The sequence below is a fragment of the Anopheles merus genome, chromosome 3R, assembly GCF_017562075.2.
Source record: "Anopheles merus strain MAF chromosome 3R, AmerM5.1, whole genome shotgun sequence".
NCBI lineage: Eukaryota > Metazoa > Arthropoda > Insecta > Diptera > Culicidae > Anopheles > Anopheles merus.
In genome coordinates, this window is record NC_054084.1 from 9326689 (window position 1) to 9347217 (window position 20529).

The 20529-nt window shown below is 47.5% G+C and overlaps 1 protein-coding gene across 14 annotated transcripts in view; it reads left to right on the forward strand.

The window, feature by feature from the left end:
• LOC121596476 (probable nuclear hormone receptor HR38) overlaps positions 1–20529 on the forward strand; it is a 104466-nt gene that overhangs the window by 71089 nt on the left and 12848 nt on the right. For all 14 annotated transcript variants that reach the window (XM_041921479.1, XM_041921476.1, XM_041921472.1 and 11 more), the window contains one exon: positions 18935–19200. In XM_041921479.1, the coding sequence (XP_041777413.1) occupies positions 18935–19200 (266 nt within the window). The remainder of the gene's footprint in view (positions 1–18934; positions 19201–20529) is intronic.

Here is a 20529-nt window from a genome sequence, read left to right on the forward strand (position 1 = left end):
TGCACTGGCGTTGCAATTTTCGCCAGCAAGCCGTACAGTGTCCAGCGGTGTGTTGTCGGCTTCCATCCCAGCACTTTTGAAGTTGAGCACGAAGCGCCCTCGGAGGATTTGGAGGTTCCGCGACGCAGCGGTCTAATGACCGTTAGACGCTGCTGGCGGCTGTTGGCGAGGTGGCGCCCTCGTTATGAGACCGTTTCCCACTGCATCGCCGGTGCATCGCCGTTGGCCCATCAATCACCCGGTGTGAGTATCAATCAGCAAAAATTTAACCAAGCGAAGGTTGGCCGCAGGTTTCTCGCGGAGCTTAGTTAGCGTTTGCTTGCGAGGAGTCGGAAAAGGGAAACAACAGAACAGAAAAAAAACACCCCGAACGGGGCAGAAAAACATGCCACACTACGAGTCGCGGATGCATGTTCGCAGAAAATCGTCACAGTCATCAGTCAATCGCAGCAGCAGCAGCAGCAGCAGTACCAGTCATCGCATGGTTGGAATCTGCTACATCAAACCGTGCGGAGAAATGCATCGACAAGCGCGGTACAGCTCTCGCAAGAGTACGATGACGCGCGACGGCCAATAGGTCATGAACGTTTGATGGAGAGTTCACTGTGACGCTCGCCGAGCTGAGCTGGGGAAGGTAGCCATTGGCCCGGTTTTAGGACTAGCGTCGTGCAGTATTTTGACCACGGCCCGTACACCACCGGCCTACAACCGATCCGCCGATCGTTTGAACCATAAATTTAAGCTGATAAAGCTCCAGCTCATTACTGCGATTACGATGCCATGATTTACTGTTTGTTTTAGCTTTGGCCTGTTTTAAGTGCGGAGGGAGCCCTTCGAAAGGGAGTATTTGCACGAGTGGGACACTTTATTGCGAACGATTTTGCGCTGGGAATGTGCGATTGATTAATGCTAATATTGTGTTGTAAAGTTTGCTGGAAGCAAAACGGAAAGTATTTGCCTTTGAGAGACGTTTCATTAGAATACCTTCACAAACAGGCGAAAGCATTTTTATGAGCAACATCGAAACGATATGTTTGTCTAATGTTAATCAACAAAACAATAGAAAACAAATCCCCCGAAAGAAAGAGCGAAGCGCGGCGCTGTTTCCGTACGAAAGACTTCAATGCCGTACGGTGTGCAGAAAGCGACGAACCTCCGAATTCTTTTTTTCTCCGCTCCCTCCGCAACATACTATCTATTCACAGGCACGCGTCCGTAATTCAATCTCAGCGACAGAATATAGTCTTTCAGCGGGTCCAGCGGGGCCACGCGGGATGGCGCGGGAACCGTTTTGAATCAATCAAACCCTTCCCCGTGATCATATTTTGTTAGATTACGACCGTTAGATTGACCCGGTTGATGTGGTTGCGATTGTTGCTGCGACTGTACATTTTTATTATAATTTCAATCCACCCAGGTTGATCGTTGCCTTCCCGTGACCGCTCGAGAAGCACGTCGATGATTAATTATGCCTCCCTCGCCGACGAAGGTTTGAGGTTTTTTTTGGGTGGCCGAACGGAAATTATTGTTGTCAAAATCAATTGATCCATTGGTTTTACACGATGTTACTCAAATGTTTGATTAGCGTCGAGACAAATGAAACGTTAGACATTTCAACTGGATCGGTTTGGATTCGGTCGAAAATTGACCAAACCACCCAATGAGGCTCACGTTACGAGAAAGCTAAATTTGAACACATCGAGACACATTTCCGGAGCAAAACGGGCGACTTATTTTACATCGCACGCTCAAAACCCCGCAAATGATGCTTCCAGCTTCCAGCGTGGTTTTGTCAACGGTGGGCAATGCCGATATTCTATTCCCATGCCGGGCCCGTTGTTTGACAGCTGCGGTTTGGCAACTGGCTGTAGTAGTTCAATCAAACGGCACTTTTTCTCCCTCTTCCCTTTTCCTTGTAGCAACAGCAACAGACAGCTCTTGTTTGCCATTTCGACGAAGCTTCAATCGTGATAAGCCCGATCCAACATGGCAAATGGGGAAGGAAAAGTAATCCCATCGGTACGTTGGTCTAACGTAACGTTCTGATGCATTTGCCGTCGAAGATGCATCACTCCGTTGCGGTGGCTTCTGTGCGGTGTATGTGGGGGAGCGGGATTTCCCTCTACCAGACAGCCATTATTCTTTCGTGATATCGATAAATCGTCTCTATCCGGTAGCGTCTTCTGCAGTTGGCAAGACTGCTGCTTACCATACACGAGAAGGCCCAAACTTTCATCTAGCCCATGGTACAGTATGAAGTGCTTTACGCAAATCCAATCGCCCACCGATGCCACAAGCGAGCATACATTTGCCAATATTTTACTTTCAAATTTATTCAAATAATCTTAGGGATGATGCTGTCGCCCTAGAGCACACGTATCATAGCCATGTTGTGCAGGGCGAATTCACTTCGACTCCCACAACAGTGAACGGTTGCAGATGGGTTCACAGTCGTCTAGAATGAGACAATATGTCAATGCTGCTTTTTGCCATTCCGTTAGAGCACGGTAACACTCTGCACGATGGAAATTCAAACGAAGAAAGCATTAGTTTATGATTGGAAAACGATGACAGTGAAGGTACGGTGGGTTCAAGATGCAACTGCGATTGGTTTGTTGTGGTTAAACTAGTGGAATATTAGCTTACTTTGGATCCCTTTAGGAGTCTCCCAAAAAGGTTTACGACGATCTTTGGTACATGTTCATGAAATTTATCATATAATATAAAGTTAAAGCTCAACTGTTGCTTGACAATACAAGTGCCATTAATTCAAATAAAAGTCTCATCATGCACATACTCATGAATGGGAAAATCATTTCCAAATAAGCCCCAAAAATTAACTCACTTCTAAAAGCCCCTTCTCAGCGCATGCAAATGAACTTCCCCCGTTGGGATAAAAATTTCGCTTCCCACACTACGATAATCTGCGCCGTCGCGTGCGTAAGACAAATAAAAATTACTTTGCTACTTGTTACCGGGCTGCTGCTCGTTTGTTTGCACCCCGTTTTTGCACCCCATCTTCCCTCTCTCCCTCACACACACACACACACACACACACACACACTCTCACCCTGGTATCTCAATAATGAGCCGAGTGTCACACATCGGTGCTAATTAATTTGAACGCGTTCCCTTCGGGCCGGCTAGCGAAACGAAAACGCCCCGCAGGACGGAACGAAAACCCCTACGCGGCCGCGCGCATGGGGATGTGGTGTAACGGTAGCCGAAGGTTAAAATCACGCGCGATGTTTCGGACCGGCTGTCCAAACAAAAATAAAACACCTTGCCCGCGTGCGCCCGCACCGCTTTTGTACCGAATCTGGCCCCGCTGCTGACAGCTCCGCTACATGGCTCGTTATGCGTTCGTGGATGAGGGCTTAGTGAGGGTTGGTGGTGGTGGTGGTTTGCTTGCTTGCCGGTTGGTTCGATGTTGTGGTCACGAAAATTGTCAAATTTACAATGAAGCTCCAGCGAAAGGAGTGCGACTGCGGGTGGTTGAAAAAAAAAGGGCTGGAAGACGGTCTTGGGACGGTTTGAATCATGGACGGTTGGGCAAAAGACAATGGAAACACAACGTCAGCAAAAGCCGAAAAATAACGTACAGACGACTGCCCCCTCTCAGAGAGGTGTTGTTCGTGTTGAGGTGAGCAAACAAAGCGAGTGTGAAGAAAATGAATGCTGGCCGTCGTTGACTGACCGGTACGAATTGTTGGGCGACAAAGTGCAAGCAATGGTGGAAAGTAGTTCGGTGAGATCAATGCTGCTTGGGGGTCAAATGGGCGATAAGAGCTTTATGGTGTGTGCTTTGTACAACGTAATGAATTTAAAGAACGATTTTATAAAGCATTCATAGTTCAAAGTTCGATATAAAATCTGAAAGTGTCCAACGTAAGAGAGATTTTCTGAATTACATCATACATGAATGAAGATCAAAATCAGAAAAATATAATTGAGCAATAACACAGCATCAACAAAACAAAAACCTTGTCATGTTGATGCAACACACACACTCACATACACTTGAAACTTTATCGCTTCTAAACTATCTATTAAATCTGATAACGCATCACTCACCCGTTCCAGGGCTTTTGTGTTGCATGTTTTCGAAGTACTTTTCGCACACTTGCTGTTTGCTGCTTCTGATCGGCAAGGCACTAAACACTGAGAGCCACTTGAAATTCAAACTACACACGCACACACCGAAAACGCGTCCAATATAAAACCGCCGGGTGAATCTTTACGCGTGCCGCCATTCTTCACCCGCTTGCGCGTGTGCAATAAAAGCTCAAGTGGATCCCCCATTTGAAGCCTGACGGGGCTGAAAGTCCTCTGCGCGATTCGATTTCGCCGGAATCGATGTGCCCTCGGCACGAGGTCAAGTGGTCACTGTGTCCATCAGCATTGGCACATCGTCATCATCGTCGTTGTCGTGATGATCATTAAATCTTCGCTGTTCCGCCTGCAAACCCTGCAATCACGTCCTGGATCTTGATTCCGTCCCAGGCTTGCCACGACCCGTTGGTGTGATGGAAAATAGGAGAAGAAAAAAAAAATGGCAACAGGTGGTAAGGATTGAAGTCCCGCAGCACAGGTGAAGATCAAATGTCAACAATTTCTCCGCCAAAAAAAAAAAGCCGACCCCGTCCGCCAATCGAACCGGCCGTGTCAATAGAGGTCGTTAACAAGCAGCGGCGGGCACGACAATGAATGCAACAACAAAAGCAGTAAAAATAGCAAACCACCCTTTTTCTTGCACTCGCACGGTGGTTTTGTTGGCAGGAGAATAGATTTTATATGAGCTTGGTCCCACCGGGCACCGAGGGGTTGCGAGGGAATTATTTATTTGCCCATTACACACACATTCGCGCATCCAAGGAGAGATCTTGCTCGGCACGCGCTCCAGAATGTGTGTGAGATGGGAATTTCCGGACCGATCGGCCGCGTGCCCGGCGTACTGTTTTGGTCGGTCTGGTCAGGTGCAATCAGTCGCGCTCGAGTGTTTGCTTCCCAGCAGTGCGAGGTGTGGGTTGAGTGAAATTACCACATTACCTGTCGCTTGTACAAATAGAATGGTGCGCATGAATGGTCCTCTACTGTTCGAAACGTTTTGACACGAATGTAAACAATCGCTACAGCTGACGGCCGACTGCTTGCCCGGGGTTTGTGGGTGTTTATGTGATAAAGTTTGGAATTTATTTGGAGGAGATTATGATGTTAAAAAAAACGAGAAGACTGTAGGTAATTTATTGTAAAATTTTAAATGTATTCATTATTTCCGCTATGAGCCGCTGGACAAGGCACTCCCTTCGCTTGATGAAGCTAATTAATTTTTGAATTGGAATTTGAAAGAAATAAGCTTGGCATAAGCTCACAAAACGCTACATAACTACCGCATGATTTATGATGATCGAGTTTGCATTTTCAATTCCCCACCCTTCCTGAAGTAACGTTTCAATCGTCTGTTTCACCATTATTAAACCTGTGCTGTAAAATGCTAACCCCGGTTTGCTGCTACTGCTGAACTGGTTCCGCAATGGTTCCAGGACGACGGAGCAGCCCATCCACTTAGCCGGCCAGAACACAAAACCCCGAATCACACTTAATGGGTTTATTTGATGCGCCGTGCTGATTCAATATTCATCATCTCGTCTCGGTGCTCCGAAACAAACGACGGCCCACCCAGCGACCGAACCGTAAATCATTTCTTCCGCCGCACACGCTGGAAGACGTCTTTATCAGATGGATCTCTTTCGATGAGTTTGACATTCATCTGCAGGTTTCGGTGCATGTGGTTTTATCTCCGCGGAGTGGAGCTCCTCCTTTAGATGAGCCCTCCTCCCATACACTGTTGATGTAGCAATGCTTTTTTTCTTTCTTTTCGCCAACGATGAGATCAGTCGAGCTCATCTTCCATGGTTGGCAAAGCAAATAAAAATCATAGCCAACAAAAAAAAGGTGGCATCCAATAGCTATCGAAAACGACTTCACACCACGACAGCATTTCGGAGTATGCCGATCTGCATGACAATCGATTGGTTCGAAAGGCATTCACCATCTTTCGCTCTCGATCGCCACACCGGGACAGGATCACCGGTTCGGGGCGAGAATGATGGGTCGTCACCCCGTTGGAAATGACTATTAATTAGCCCCTCCTAACGGCGCAATAAAATTCGCCTAATGTCCATAACTACACGGGCCCAAAGCGACAGCGACCCCTCGTCTGCCCCCACCCCCCTCCCCCACCGATGGGTACACTGGCCTGACCTCGATCGATCGTGGCCAGGCCAGGGCCACCGTTGCAATGCGATACACCGTGGCTCTTCATCGCGCAGAAAATAGTTTGCAAAGCGCTCAAACGACATCGACGCAGCGGCAAGCGACGAACCCGGCAAGCGAGTAGCCGATCGCATCGCAAGCGCAAGAAATCGATCTCTCTGGTAGCGAGCCCCATTGCAGAAGCGCGGTTTTGCATAAATTCTCAATTATGACCGCCCCGCTCCGATCATAGTAATTTTGAATAATTTTCTAATCGTAATATAATCACACTCCGATCAGCGATCTCTTCACCCACACCGGCTACGAAGCGATCGGGGAGCGATCGAGGGAAGCTCGGAAGGGTGAGAAGGGACGAAATCAATTGGTGAAATCATCAATTGGCAGACCGAACAAAAGTGATTGCACGGAACGAAGCGGTGAAGGAAGCGATGCTATTACGGAAGCTTGCCGTTCGTTCGCGATGCACGAGGAACTGTTCGATGCTGAAGTGAAGATGGGGAGGGCCGAAATGGAAATAAAAGTGTCTAAAAGCGGAATGTGAGGTAGCAAAGTTGGGAAAATTACTACCCGCGTAACGTTTTGTATTTTATTTGATGTCCAGCGCGAGCTGGAAGGATCAAAATGGACTCTAATGAGTGTTTAGTGGAGTCTAAAGCACTGTATTTTGTTTTATATCGTGATCTTGAGAGGGCAAACAGCTTGCAAAGTGAAAACTTCAGTTTATTCACAAAGACCGCAAGCCCTTTTTGGAAGCAACCTTCGCGCAAGGTGGCCAAAGAAAAGCGTATGCAATTTTAATTGTTCCCGCATAACGCCCTTGCACTTCCTTTTTTTCTAATCGTGGGAAATATTCCCAGCAGCGCAAATAAATCATCGCAGTCTTCCTCTACAGCCCTCCAAAGCGAGATGTGCTCAGATTAGTAAAACAAAACAGTAAGCTCATTTTTCGGATCGTTTTCCACCAGCCCAGTGCCCAAAAGACAAAACCGTACAGAAAGATTAATCACACGCCGTCGCTCGACACCGTTTGATCTCGCTTAACGAGCGCTAATAAAATTAAACTCACCAGCTAGGCGAGCCAGAAACCAAAACAAACCCATTGAAGGCAGTTACAGCTCATCAAAACAACAATTTCGGACCGTTTCGTATCCGACAGATCAAGGATGATGCGAGCGAGCGATCCGATTCCGCGTAATCAGCGATCATTTGCCTAAATTTGCCTCCGCCTATGTGGTACAATTTTCAAATTTCATTCTCCTGCTTTTGTGTTCTGTTGCTGTATTTTTTTGCGAGCTAAAGCAACTGTGTAATTCCATCTCACTTGTCTGGTACGATTGTCTCACAACAGCCACAAAAAAAGCTTTGTGCCAAATGTACCATTAAAGCCTTACCCTTGGGTACTGTTTCTCTACATGTGATTCGCTTGTTGCTCCGTCCCCATAGAAACCCATTTTTTGCCCCTGCTTGCTACCATTATCTTTTCTCCCTCATAAACTACACCACGGGTGAGGGAATCGAAGACTTTTGACGTAAAACCGGCAGCCCTCGAGAGTCAATTCCATCGTTGATGATGAGGCATTTACCGGCATTCCAGTCAGCAGACACACTTCGTTTCGACTGTACCGCAGACGGTCGGCAGCAATTGCTCACCTCTACCAGTGGCTAATCAAGCAGCATCGTTTAAGAGGGCGAATTATCTTTCCCAACCCTTTTCCTTGTACGTATGGTACCACTGCGGGACCAGTACAAGCGAAACATTGTGTAGATCTTCTTCTGTTCGTTCGTTTCAACTGTTCCACGGTTGAACTTCTGCTGCTTCACTTACGCGCAAAGAGCAGCGATCATTGCTGGTGGTACCAAAGGGAGAAGGGAGAGAGAAAAAGGTACTAATTTTATCGCTCGACCCCACCGGGAGTGTTTATCTTAATACTATCCTTCAGTGCGCTAATTAGAAGTTTACTCACCGATGAAGACGCTTCACATTTGTGTGTGTGTGTTTCAATTAAATCGTTCTGCCTGCTTCCCCTGCTTTTTGCCAAATCGCCCTGCTCTGCTGATGCACACAGATACTGTTTGGCTGGGTGGCTAAACGTTTCCGATTGTAGGGCAGAAGCACCCATTTATGCACGGTCATCTTCGAAAACTGCAGCACGCAGTGACCTCTACGCGAGCGACGCAAGGGCCGACGGAAAACGATTCCAAACCAAAACCAACGCTCCTTGCCACAGCCTTGGGAAAACGCAGCGAAAGACACATTAGGAGCGTCACATTGTATAATTTAACGTGCAGCAAGTTCAAGTTTGGCATTCATTACCCAATTTTCGGGTGGCCCTGAGGGGGGCAATAACACGTAATACACGATTATACGGTCCACTTTCCGAAGCGAACGGGGCCACCAGGAGAGTGTGTTTATTTTTAAACCCATTTTTCTTCAACCTTCGACAGGCCGGCCGGGCCATAAACCCTTCCTGCAGCAGGCTTATCATACAAGGCACCAGTCGGTTGATGTGAATTCGCACCAATCACACCGGCACCTGTGCTGGCGGACCTGTGCTTTATAGAGAAGCCGGCGCCAAACGTTTCATCTCTTACATAATTAAGCTTCACTAAAAGTGAAGCGGCGCATCATCACTCGCGCGATGAAACACATCATTCGGACCGAACGAATCCGAACAATCCTTGCCGCAAATTAAATAAATGTGGTGATAAAAATGGTCGACAAGGAAAAAAGGGGAGAGGGAAAAAGCATAAAACATACGGTTCCTCTCGAAAAAAAGGTTTCTCGCGCGAGCGAGCGAAGGTAATAACATTCGCAATAACATTCGAAATTGCCGAAAGGGAATCATCCTTTGGCCTCGCGACGGTTTTATTTTTGTTTCTTCCAGTGCGGTAAGCGCGGTTGAAATATTTGGCCAAAAATTTAGCCACCAAAATGAGCGTGGAGCCGGTACGCTATGGTTTTATTTTAGAATGTAGCTCATTATTCACAAATTCCACAATCACGAATTTGGGTACGAATCGTTCGTAAAAATTCGCCTACCAACAGCCAAACAAACAAAAAAAAAACTCTGCCCATTCTCTCAATCCTTCGAAACCATAGCCAAAAGCGTACTTCGGACCACAAGCCTCACCAAACCATTGCACAGCTTTATTTCATGTACCATCTTCACATCCCGTTAATGAGACTTTTATTTTCGACCGAACCGAGTGTGCAATAAAAACACTGGCAAGCAGGGAATGGGACTGAGAGAGAAAGAGCGAGGGAAAAAAACAACGCGCCCTGGAAGCGCCCGCGGTTCATCATCTCTACCGTCGTTGAAGTCTCCAGCAAGCAAACCCGGCGCGGAGATGGGGTGCGCTTGTTTGAAGTTTTCGGGGTGCGGCGTACGACGCTGAAGTGGCTTACCACCGGTTTTCGAGTGGTGAAGAAGCGACTCCCAAAGCGAAACGGGCGAAAAGCCATCCCCGCGTTTTGGGTGAAAGTATTGACCCACAAACGATGTCAGGCCCCTGGGGTCGATGTGTGCCGAAAATGGGAAGGAAAAACATGCGTTAAATTCGGTGGATTGGAGAGACAAACGGTGTGGTGGAGTGAACCGATACGATTTGCGTTTTGTTGGGCAAGGGGGTTTTAATTTTTCCCGTACCTTCCTTCTCCGGGTGTTGGATGTCTCACGCTTTGCGAACGTGTCACCGGATTCTGGCGAGATAGAGATCGAAAGCAGCTGGCGGATAGCGTACGTTCGGGTGGTAATGGTGGGTATAAGCGTCAATTAGTCAAGATGATTTCGAGATCGTACAGAGATCGTGTTCTCAGGTTACGTATTTACAGAATGATGATCCAAAGCTAGTGAGGGGATCAGTTTGAATGCCGTTTTTTATCTGCAAATGTGAAAATAAGAGCTTTACATGACACAAAGCAATTCATTACATACATTAAAAAAGCCTGACCTGCTCATAATATGAAGAGATGAGTATTGCAAACACAAAACAGTAGATGTTCCAACCGAAATAAATCATCTTCAAACATTTGTGGATCACTGCCTAAGGTCAACGGTTGCTTCAAACAGCTTAAGCTGGAAAGTAAACCACACTCGATCAAGTGTAGCTGGTCTAATGGTTGGTTCGCTTCCCTCTCGTGACAAGAGCCTCCTTTCCCGAGACACCAAATGCTCAGCCACCGATAATGCTTCAACATGCGCTACTTGATAGCTAACAAAACGCACAAACAAACGCATCCTCCCTCCATTGAGCCTATTCTCCACACGGCCGGGCGAAAGAATGCTTTCAAAAGCTCACAACGCTCTCCACACTCCAGCGCATATCAAACGACCTTCGCCGTTTTTCCCCTCAGCTCTTTCTCTCCCTCTCCCTTTCTCTCTCTTCACTCTTTGCATCTCTTTATGTATGTTTTGTCGACTTCGTTTTTGTTAATTCGCGGCCGCTTCGCACCTTTTGACCGGCAACTGTTGACAGTTCAATTTGTATTGTTAAGTGTTTTTCGCCGACGGTAAGGTTTCTTTCTTCGATTTCGAACCAAACTGTGAGATCGCACCCCACCTGGACCCTCTCAATCTTCCTTTTTTTATCATTCCCAACAACAAACGGCAGCAACATCGAAACGGTAAGATTCCCTCGGGCGTTTACTTTATGACTGCTTTCAAGCAAATTTTGCATTCCGAGCGGCGAGCTGTACCACGGGCAGGGATTTAAGCTTTATGCCTGCCCGCATAGTGGTTGCTGTTTGCTGTTTGCGAGCGGTCAAACAGATTCTGCAAGAAAAACGGGACCCTTTGCGGGTCGGATATTGGAGGGCAACCGATTGAGCTGTTACAAATCTTTCACGCTCTCTCTCTCTCTCCCTCTCTCTGCTTCTCTTCGTTGCTGAATAGGAAATCGAGAAGAGGTTTCCAAACTGCTACCGGTACAGTGTCCGAGCGGGTCGGGAGACGAACACGAGGGTATGAACGTTTGTAGTATCACTTAGTGTGCCCACACACTCACAAACCCACCATCCTTAAGATGGTCCGCCCTCCTCCAACATTGGTGTCGGAGAAGTGTGTAAAGTGCCGAATTAAGATCTTACATTTGTTTGACGATGAGATTGCACCATCCTTTATGGCTTCGCTTGGGAGGCGATGTTAGTTTATCTGTTTACAATCGCCACTTCAGCGACCGGCGGGTTTTTGATCCGATCCGTGCCTTTGACCATGATCGCTCGCTCGCGGAGGACACACAGCACGTTGCCGCCCGCTGGCAACACTGTTTCGAGTGTGTGTGTGTGTGTCCTACACGATGATGTCCTACATCTTGTACATTGTTTACTGCAGTGATGAGTGATGGCTTTCAAGGCTTAAAAAAAACTGCGCCTCATCCAAAAGCCATTCGATCGATCGCGGCTTGAGCTCCATGAAGATCCTCAGTAAATCCATTAGTGTGTAGTAGTTCTAGTACGGTGAAATACCATCGCTATCGGAGATCTTTCTTCTACTTTCGCCATCAAAAACATGTCTTCCAATCATCGTCTACTGTGGAAGAACATGGACGCTTGCCTATCGGCTGCTCCACGGATCTGTCAACTTCTATTCGCTCTCCTCCCCAAACTGGTACAGAACGCTGCCAGAGAGGGTTAATCTCAATGCAACATTTTCCTTCTTTTGCCCATTTTCGCCTGCCCAGCCACTGAAAAGGCTTAGCATTCAGGTTTTGCCCCGCAACAACCGGGGATTGTAATTAATGAACGAAACGGCAATGATTGGCGCCACCGACCGACCGGCCTTATCGCCAAGGTGCATGAACCTCGTGTCTTGTCTGTCTTGTTTTTAATCGATTCTTGCTCGTTTCCCCGTCGCCTAAAACCCATCCCACCGCACCCCGATTTGAATTAGCTTCTTCGACAAGGGCTACAAGATCTCTGAGGCAGCAGCAGCAGAAAAACCTGGCCACCCACTTTGAACGGAAACGGGCCCAGCTGGCGAAAGATGAAAGCAGATAATTGAAAACATTACCGATTTTCCCGCTTCTTGCTTCATTAGCACACGATCAACCGCTACCCTTCCCCCGTTTGCTCTTGTGAGTGTGTGTGTGTTTTTATGTAGCTCACGCCAACTTCCTAGCTTAAAATAAAGCATAACCTCTTTTTGTGAGTGTGTCGTTGTTGTAAGATCTACTCTCAACCCAAAATCTCTGATTTGCACACACATACCAAAAAAAACCTGGGATAAAGACGTGCTCTAATCACTCATTTGTCTTGCCGTGTGCACGCGACTTTCCTTCTTCCAAATTGCTCATCCATCCCCTTTGCTCTAGACCATGCCCTGGATCGTTTGCTAATGATACGAATACAACACATTCCACGCAGATCTCATCCTTCCTTCAAAAGATGACCCAAGCAACAGCAACCCCAAAAAAAAGTGGAGAAGACAGCCACGACCCATCTTGTGGCCGTAATCAGCGCCCCAAGAAAAGTGAGATGCCTCTCTACGGCCTTCCAGCCAGTAAAGAGTCGGCTTCAGATTTTGGGATGCCCTGCCGTGTGTAGGGGTCCTTTCCTTTCCTACTGCTTCTTCCCCTTATTGGCCAGCCCCAACAAGCACGATCGATGAGAAAATTGCGATAAGGTGTCGGTCGTTCTCTCTCTCTTTCTCTTTCTCTTCCTTCTCCCTTTACCGTGTGCGTTTGTTTTGTCCAAATATTCGGACCTCAAGATCTTCTTCATGAAAAATCGTCAACTCCATAATGAAGGAAATGGATTTTTTTTCTGTCTCTCGTGCTTTGTTTTTATATTTGTACGTTTTGTGCGTTTTCTTGAACCATCAAATCGGTTACTCGGTTGCCTCAGGTTTCTCTCGCCCTCCGCGCCCGCGCGCACGCTGCAAATATGTGCACACGGTGGCGGTGGAAGCTTAGTAGCGAAACTGAGGCCCAGGCCGCGATCGAAAGCGAAAGTGACGATGGCTTTCGATGCAGATGCGAGGATGCGATAAACTGGGGGTTCAAAAGTAAAGGAAGAAGAAAACGGCCCTCGCCTTCCCTTCCTTCCATCTTCCACCCCCGGCAGCACTGAGATGAGCCCCAAGAGGTAGTGCAGGCCCGGCGTTGGTTTGTTTTATTTTCGATGCTCACTGTCTTTCTGTTATTGCTGTTGCCTTTTTTTCATCTTTCGTTGATTTCCTCTTGAATGACTTTTGCTCTGATGCTGGCTGGAACGTCGTCAGCTTATGTAATGGTACGTCTCTGCGTGTTTTTTTAGGTTTCCAGTATGCGAAGCAAACAGTACACAGGGTGACCATGGGTTTATTTTTGGAGATGGGTTCGTTGGTGCATCTGAAGTTTTTGGCCGTTTTTTATTACTTTCTTCCATGCCCCAGCGAGCTTCAACCCCACATACATTGTGCAAGCGGGCAGTGAGAGGGTGAAAAATTATGTTTCCCTGCCAAAACACGAATGCGAGTTTGATTGCATCGGTTTCCATCTTTATCTGGTCGGTGCGAACGGGCGCGAACCCGTTTGATGCGCCAAACATAAGTAAGAGTCGAAATCAGAAAAGTCATCGTCCCGCTCGGGTCGTGCTCGGATCGTCCAGCGATGCAGAAATTATACAATAGAGAGCACAAATATTATAACTTCAAACTTTCGCTGGAAACCCCAAATGGATCAATATTTTCCCTCTTTTGTTTTGCGGACAGGACCCTGTTTTATGCGGGTTGGAAATGACAGTTTGCATCAGCGTTCGTTACGCGCGTTCCATCCTGTGATGCAACACGTTTCCGGCATTAGTTTCGGGGGTAAGCTGTACCGTACCGTGCGAGTGCTTCAATTAAAAACCATTAATGATGGTGAAAAAGGGTTCGCAACATGCAAGCCCGCGCTCCATCGATCACTTTGCCACCCGCAACAGGCATTACAGCGAGCGAGAGAATGGGGTTTTCGGTGAAAGATTGTCTATTTTGTTCACGAAAGCCTTCATTTTAGCGAGTTCTCACGCACGCAAGACTCTCTTTGCAACAGAAAAAACACAACCAAACGAAATGGAAACGAAAAAAAGCCACAGCAATTACGCGATGTTTTATTTTACGATTTAAATTAAGCTTAATTTTCAAACACCGCAATCGATTATGATGCCCCACGAACACTCCCTTTCGCTCGTTCGCTCTGCTCGGACTCGAAAAAGCAGCTCACAGAGCGCTCAAACACGTTGTCTTTGGTCGGTTCCTGCCCAGCAAGGGAAGACCCTCCCACCCTTTAATGGCACCGGGTGCTAATTTATGGTAAACGCGCGGAACAGGCGCGCACTTAAGATTAGGAAAGATATTATTATAAATTTTCTTTCCCCTTCTGTGTTTGTGGCGAGGCAAGCTTGCCCAGCGCTTGGTTTGGTCGTGTGGATGAGTAAATATGTAAAAAAAGCACGGCAATCACATCACACCGCACGTTTCAAGCGTGCTTCAAATGAGCAGGAAATTAAATAATTATAGCACCCAGATCGAAACCTCACAGTACGCGTGAAGGAAGAGTGTTTTCAGATGGAGCTTTTAGTCTTCTTTTCTTCCTAAGAGGAAAGATAGTGGAACCGATATATGTTGACTGATCTCTTGATTGGTTGTTACACGTTGGTGAAGTAAGAAATGCGATAAGAATGCTGAAGAAGAGGTGATTTTCCATTCGCTTCCTGATGATACGTTTCATTACGCCCGAAAGTATGCAATGAAACTAAATTGCAAGAGCAATAAAATGATTTACAATAAAAATCATTATTTTAGTCATTCTACTAGTTCGGAACTTTCATTAAAAATATAATGTTAATAAATTATGCCTTACTCTTATGACAAAAAAAAACAATTAAATATGAGGTACACCCTTCCAAGCTGATTTAAAAGCTATTTTCCTCTTAAAGCGTCTTCCGCATGGCAACGTCCACATCAGCATGCGCTTTGCAGGCTCGGCGAAGCAAACGCTTGTTACTTTGTTTTGTAAAGAATCAATCAACCCGCAAACATTGACAAGAAACCGTCGTCAAATCTTACCAGTAGGAGGCACACAGGCCCGCCTGGCCCAAGCGCCCGATCGGACGGAGCGGATCTTAAAGTGCCTCGTTCTTCTTTCACCGCAAAACACCGCCACACCACGGTAGCAGAAGGGGCCGTTTTTTAATGGCCCAAATGCGAACCGTCCCTTCTTTCTCGCCCACCATTTGCAATAGGTTTGCACACACATGTGTTAGCGATGCATGTATGCACTCCCTACCAACATGCAGCCTGGTCGCGTTAATTGAAATCTTGATTGATGATTCGGTTCCCTTTTAGCCGACAGCGCGTGAAAACGGTGAACGAAAACGAAGAAAAAGGAACACACACACACACGCCCCGGTTCCCCATTTAGGGTACCAAGAATAGCACTTTGCCCTGGCCAGGTTGATTGATTATGCGGCACTGCGGTGGTGGAAGCAGTAAACCCCCGCCCGATGCACTTTGATGGTGCGCAAAGAAAGGATCCGCCGGGCGATCGGACCGCACCGAAAAAGGGGCCTTTTTTATTAGAGTTGATTAAAATTATCATAAAACAAATGCACTGTGGTGCTTTCGCGTTTTTTTTTTCATGCGGAGACCCAGAACACCGCGAATTAGTTCCGCTGGGAGCAGCAGCTCGGGGACACCGTTATTCTGGGCGCGCTTTGGGGCGGCATTTTTCCATTGAGCTGTTCAGTAACGAGCACCGTTGGCAGAATGTAAAAAATCCGAGCCCAACCGTATGCAGCTGAACGCATTGCACATTTCCTCCGTTAACGATTACATGTCCTACTACTTCACTCCGTGACGTGTTTTCGGAACTTTCTTTTACGGTGCAATTTCTTTCCATTGCGTGAAAAGCAAGCATAAAATATTCAGAATTAAACTGTGCCATATCGGTACCATCAAATGGCTCTTTAAATGTGTTTTGCTTGCTCGAAATTACCGCTGCGAATAATGCTCACAGCAAAAAAACAGTGAAGAAGAAAGTGACAGATGTATTCCGACGTGATGAATATCATTTTTAATCGCTTACACATCGCTGGAATTTTAAAACGCCACAACCGTCTGTCCCACTGTCTCTACCGAGCAGTGATCAGCTGCTGAGATTTTTGGCGTTCTTTGGCTTCAACACAGACGGAATTCACAGATCCATCACACACAACCGAAACAACCCCCCACAGTGCGCACTGAAACAAAGCATTAATTCCTGCCTTCATCACTGGCAGCTCCGGCTCATCCGACTGGCGATCGCTCACGGGAGCGGCATAAATACCGAACACCGAATCGAATGATCCACCGAAATTTGCGGCAACAGTAAAATCCAAAGCAAAACAAAGCAACAACGACGACGACGACCACCGCCACAATCCGTCCCGGGGGAAGCGAAAGGGAAACCCCGAGGAGACAACCGAATTTACCCTGATCAGTCACGGTCACGCAATTACCTCGCGATGCGGTGCGCTCAGACTCCTAGGGGCGTTCGGGAGGGCTCGAACCCATTCGAATCGAATTAAGATTTCATCATACCCTCAGACGCGCACACACACACACACGCGGGGTCTTTTCCCTTTTATCCTCGTTTTATCATCACCACTTACCTCTATCTAGCGGTGGATGCTGTGTTTCCTTCGTGCACTGTTGGGTTCATTATTTGGGGTTTCGTTGTGTGGGGTGTACGTGTGTGCATCAAATGCGACGCCACAGCGGGCAGCCAGCGTGCTGCAACACATGCAACACATCAAACTGAGACGCATTTCGGAGCGTTTGCTCCCCATAGCACGGGGCGAAATGGTTGGACATTCGGCTGGGGCTGGAATGGAAAATCATTCGCCGGGGGTTGATTTTTCCCATGGCATGGTGCTGTTTGTAACATGACGCTTGTGTCATGCATTGTTGCTCCAGGCTAAAGTGTGTTAGCGTATTACATGGCATTGCGTACACATTGCTATCAAATGTGTTATCGAGAGAGGGAGAGAGCCGACGAAGGTTGTAAGATCAAAATGAAAGGGAATTTGGAATCTTTTGTTGCGCTTTCTAATACGTTTTTATTCACAAAAATTGGTCATGATTTATATGTATGTTCTTCAAACATTATCGAACCCATCAAACGAAATTGAATGATATCAACACATCTGTTGCGAGACGCTCGACTAAACAACTGTAATGGTAATTAAATCGTATCAACCATTCGCAACACAAATAATAATAAACAAAGCCTGGCCCATCGTAAATCAAAACCCTCCCCGAAAAGCACATCATTAAACGTTCCCGTACTGATCGCGGCACGACAGATAAGACACAGACAGGCGAGACCGGCACAATGCTGCGACGACAACCACATTGTCGACACTCAATTTCACATTTTTCGCACCTTCTGTTATCGGTCTCGTGCATTGTGTTCTGTCGGGCCAACCGTACCTACGGCATGCTTATGCTCATTTGCATCCACACAACCGTGACCCCTTTTTCTGTGTGCACCGCATCTTCACCGTGTCCCGCTGTTTTCGATAATCAACTCGCTAAATATCACCGACTTTTATGGTCCTTCGGGACGGTGGTTCTTTCACTCTAGCGCCGGGAATTCTGCTGTCTAGTGCTCGGCTTATCGCGATGAGAAGTTGCGAATGGCGTTTTAGTGCATCCTTTCCAATGGGTTTCTTTTGTCTAACACGCCCCTTTTTGCTTTGCCATTTGACTTTAATAAACTCTCAAAAATCGTTTAAATCATCGTAAAATTGTTGCTACGACGCAAGCGTACTTTGTCCCTAGTTTCTTTCTATTAAGCCAGTGTGTACGCGTGAGCGTTAGAAGTACAGCACAGTCCTTCCAACATTGTCATGTTGCCGAAATTTTAAACACTTCCAAAACGAGAGCCACCCAAACGAACAGACATTTGTGATCATCCTCTCCTTGGTCAGCCGGAGTTGAAGTGATTTGGTAATAAAGGCACAACCAACACGTACGGCACATTAAAAACCTACAAATAACAGTGAAAAAAAAAAGCGCGCGCGAGATGGTGTCGAGATTGATCGTGAATATGTGACGATTTTTCGCCTTGCGTTTTGTGCGTGGGTTTTCCATCTCTTCCGTTCCCGTTCGCCAATATGGCGATTTGCGATAAGCGTTCGGTGAAGCTCTCTAACACGGGCCAGTTGCCATAATCGACACAAGCCCACCCGGTCGCCCGAGTCGTCGGTGTGTCTTCGGTGCTGAACCACAGTTAGTGTCCGGCTAATCTAACGAGCGATTGAAAACTCGTCTCTCTCTCTAGGCTCGTAAAACAGGCCGCAGACAGCGTGTTCGGGTCTGGGCGACCGGCCAAGAAGCAGATAAGCATTTGATGGAGTTTGGCTAAATGAAAGCCGCACCAGCCGGATCCATATCGCACCGGCCCGTTTGTCCGAACTTTAATTATGAGTGCGTGAGTGGCAGTGTTTGTGCAAAGAAACAGACAGAGAAAGAGAGAGAATAAGTGCGATCGCGAGTGAAGATTGCTTTTTTCCCCCGTAGGATGATTATGATGCTTAGCACTTACGGTCAGTTGGCGGGACGATGCGTGTCAGTCTTTTACATGTTCGGAACAACTCCTCCACTTGGTGCGTCAATAAAACCTCTTCCTTTTGTTTGTGTCCTCTTCCTCTTCCCAGGTGCTCCCCATTTGCTATCGCGAGTGGCAACCTCACCGGTCCCATCGGCGGTCCCAGCCGCAGATCCATCGTCAGTGTCGCAGCCAGCGAGTCTGACGGCCACAAGAAGTCCCCTGACGCCCGGTCGCAGCGGTTCCGGTACAGCGTCCGGCACCAGTGACCATCCGCACGACAACCTGCGCAAAGTAGCCGTATCAGCAGCAGCAGCAGCAGCCGCGGACAGTAGTAGCAGCTCAACGATAAGCATGTTACTGCTGCAGCCACAGGTGAGTGTGCACATCATTGTATTTAGGCACTAGGCGATTCCCAAACTGCAAGAAAAAAGGGGTTCTTATCGGTTGAAGCGTCTGCAACACTCTTAACCTAAATTAATTCGTAACACTTTTACCATAAGGCACCTTGATAATCCCCTCTCCAAACAAACAAAAAGCGCATCTTTCACTGTGCTCTGCACACCTCGGTAACTCACAAAAAAAAAACAACGCGCGCGCGTGTCCAATCTCCTCCCCTTTCCAATACGATCGCAAAGATAAACACATCAATATTTCACTACCCGTTACCCGTCGCTCAATAGAAAGATGAAAGGAAGTAACTTAAAATTGAAGTCAACAAAGGCAGAAATGTTCCTCAGCCCAACTTCATCACACGAAAGATGTCTGATAACAGCCTCTTTCACGGCAGCGGGTAACTCCAATGATCACCAAACCCCTTCGGGCGACAGTCTGGTGTTGGAAAAAAAAAACAACTACCACCCCTCGGAGCATTATCGAAACACTTAATAAACGGTCCTATCGGGCGATGTATCGACAGATTGTTCGACGTCACCGAGGGGGAGCTTACTTTATCCCGTGATCGCGCCCGATAGGAGGGAGCTCGCAAAGGCAAAAACTCATCTTAACGTGTCTTTGCACGAAACAACTTGTGCACCCGGGCACAAACTGTCAACCGTGCGCGCCGAGGCTGCCGCTCGGCGGTGATCGGTTATCCTGCTGCTGCTGCTGCTGCTGGCTGCCATCGTCATAATCTGTCAGACACACTAGACAATTCGAAATTTTCTACTTTTCACCCAGAAACCCGCAGTAGGGCCGACCACTCACCACGAAGCCGGTTGGCGGTGGGCCCGTTTCTCTCCCGTACCATTCGAAGGTTCGTCGCCTGACAGGTCCATGCGCGATCTTCAGATTGCAAATTGTCGATATCGAATTGCGGATGTGTGTGTGTTGGTAATGATCGCGATAATGACGATGATTATGACGAACGATCCAAACAAAAGGATACGTCAAGTGTGCGCAGGAGTCAGGTTTTGGCACCACCATCCCCCGCCCGTGAGGAGTGCAAAGTGCATTGGCGAACGTGGCCTGCCGACCACATACCGAGGGGGGCTGACCCTCCGCTGTGTAACGCTCAGTTCGCCGGGGACAATCGCGGGGACAGGGCTAAACCCGAAACCGTTCAATAAATCACGAATTCGACAGCTTTCTCCTCGGCAGCCGGTCCCGTTTTTACCCGGGCCCGCTCTGCCGTGTTTCGCTGCGCGTGAGACAACACCGACCCCCTGACAGTACCCCTCTTTTTAGCGCTGGGTGCACTGGGGT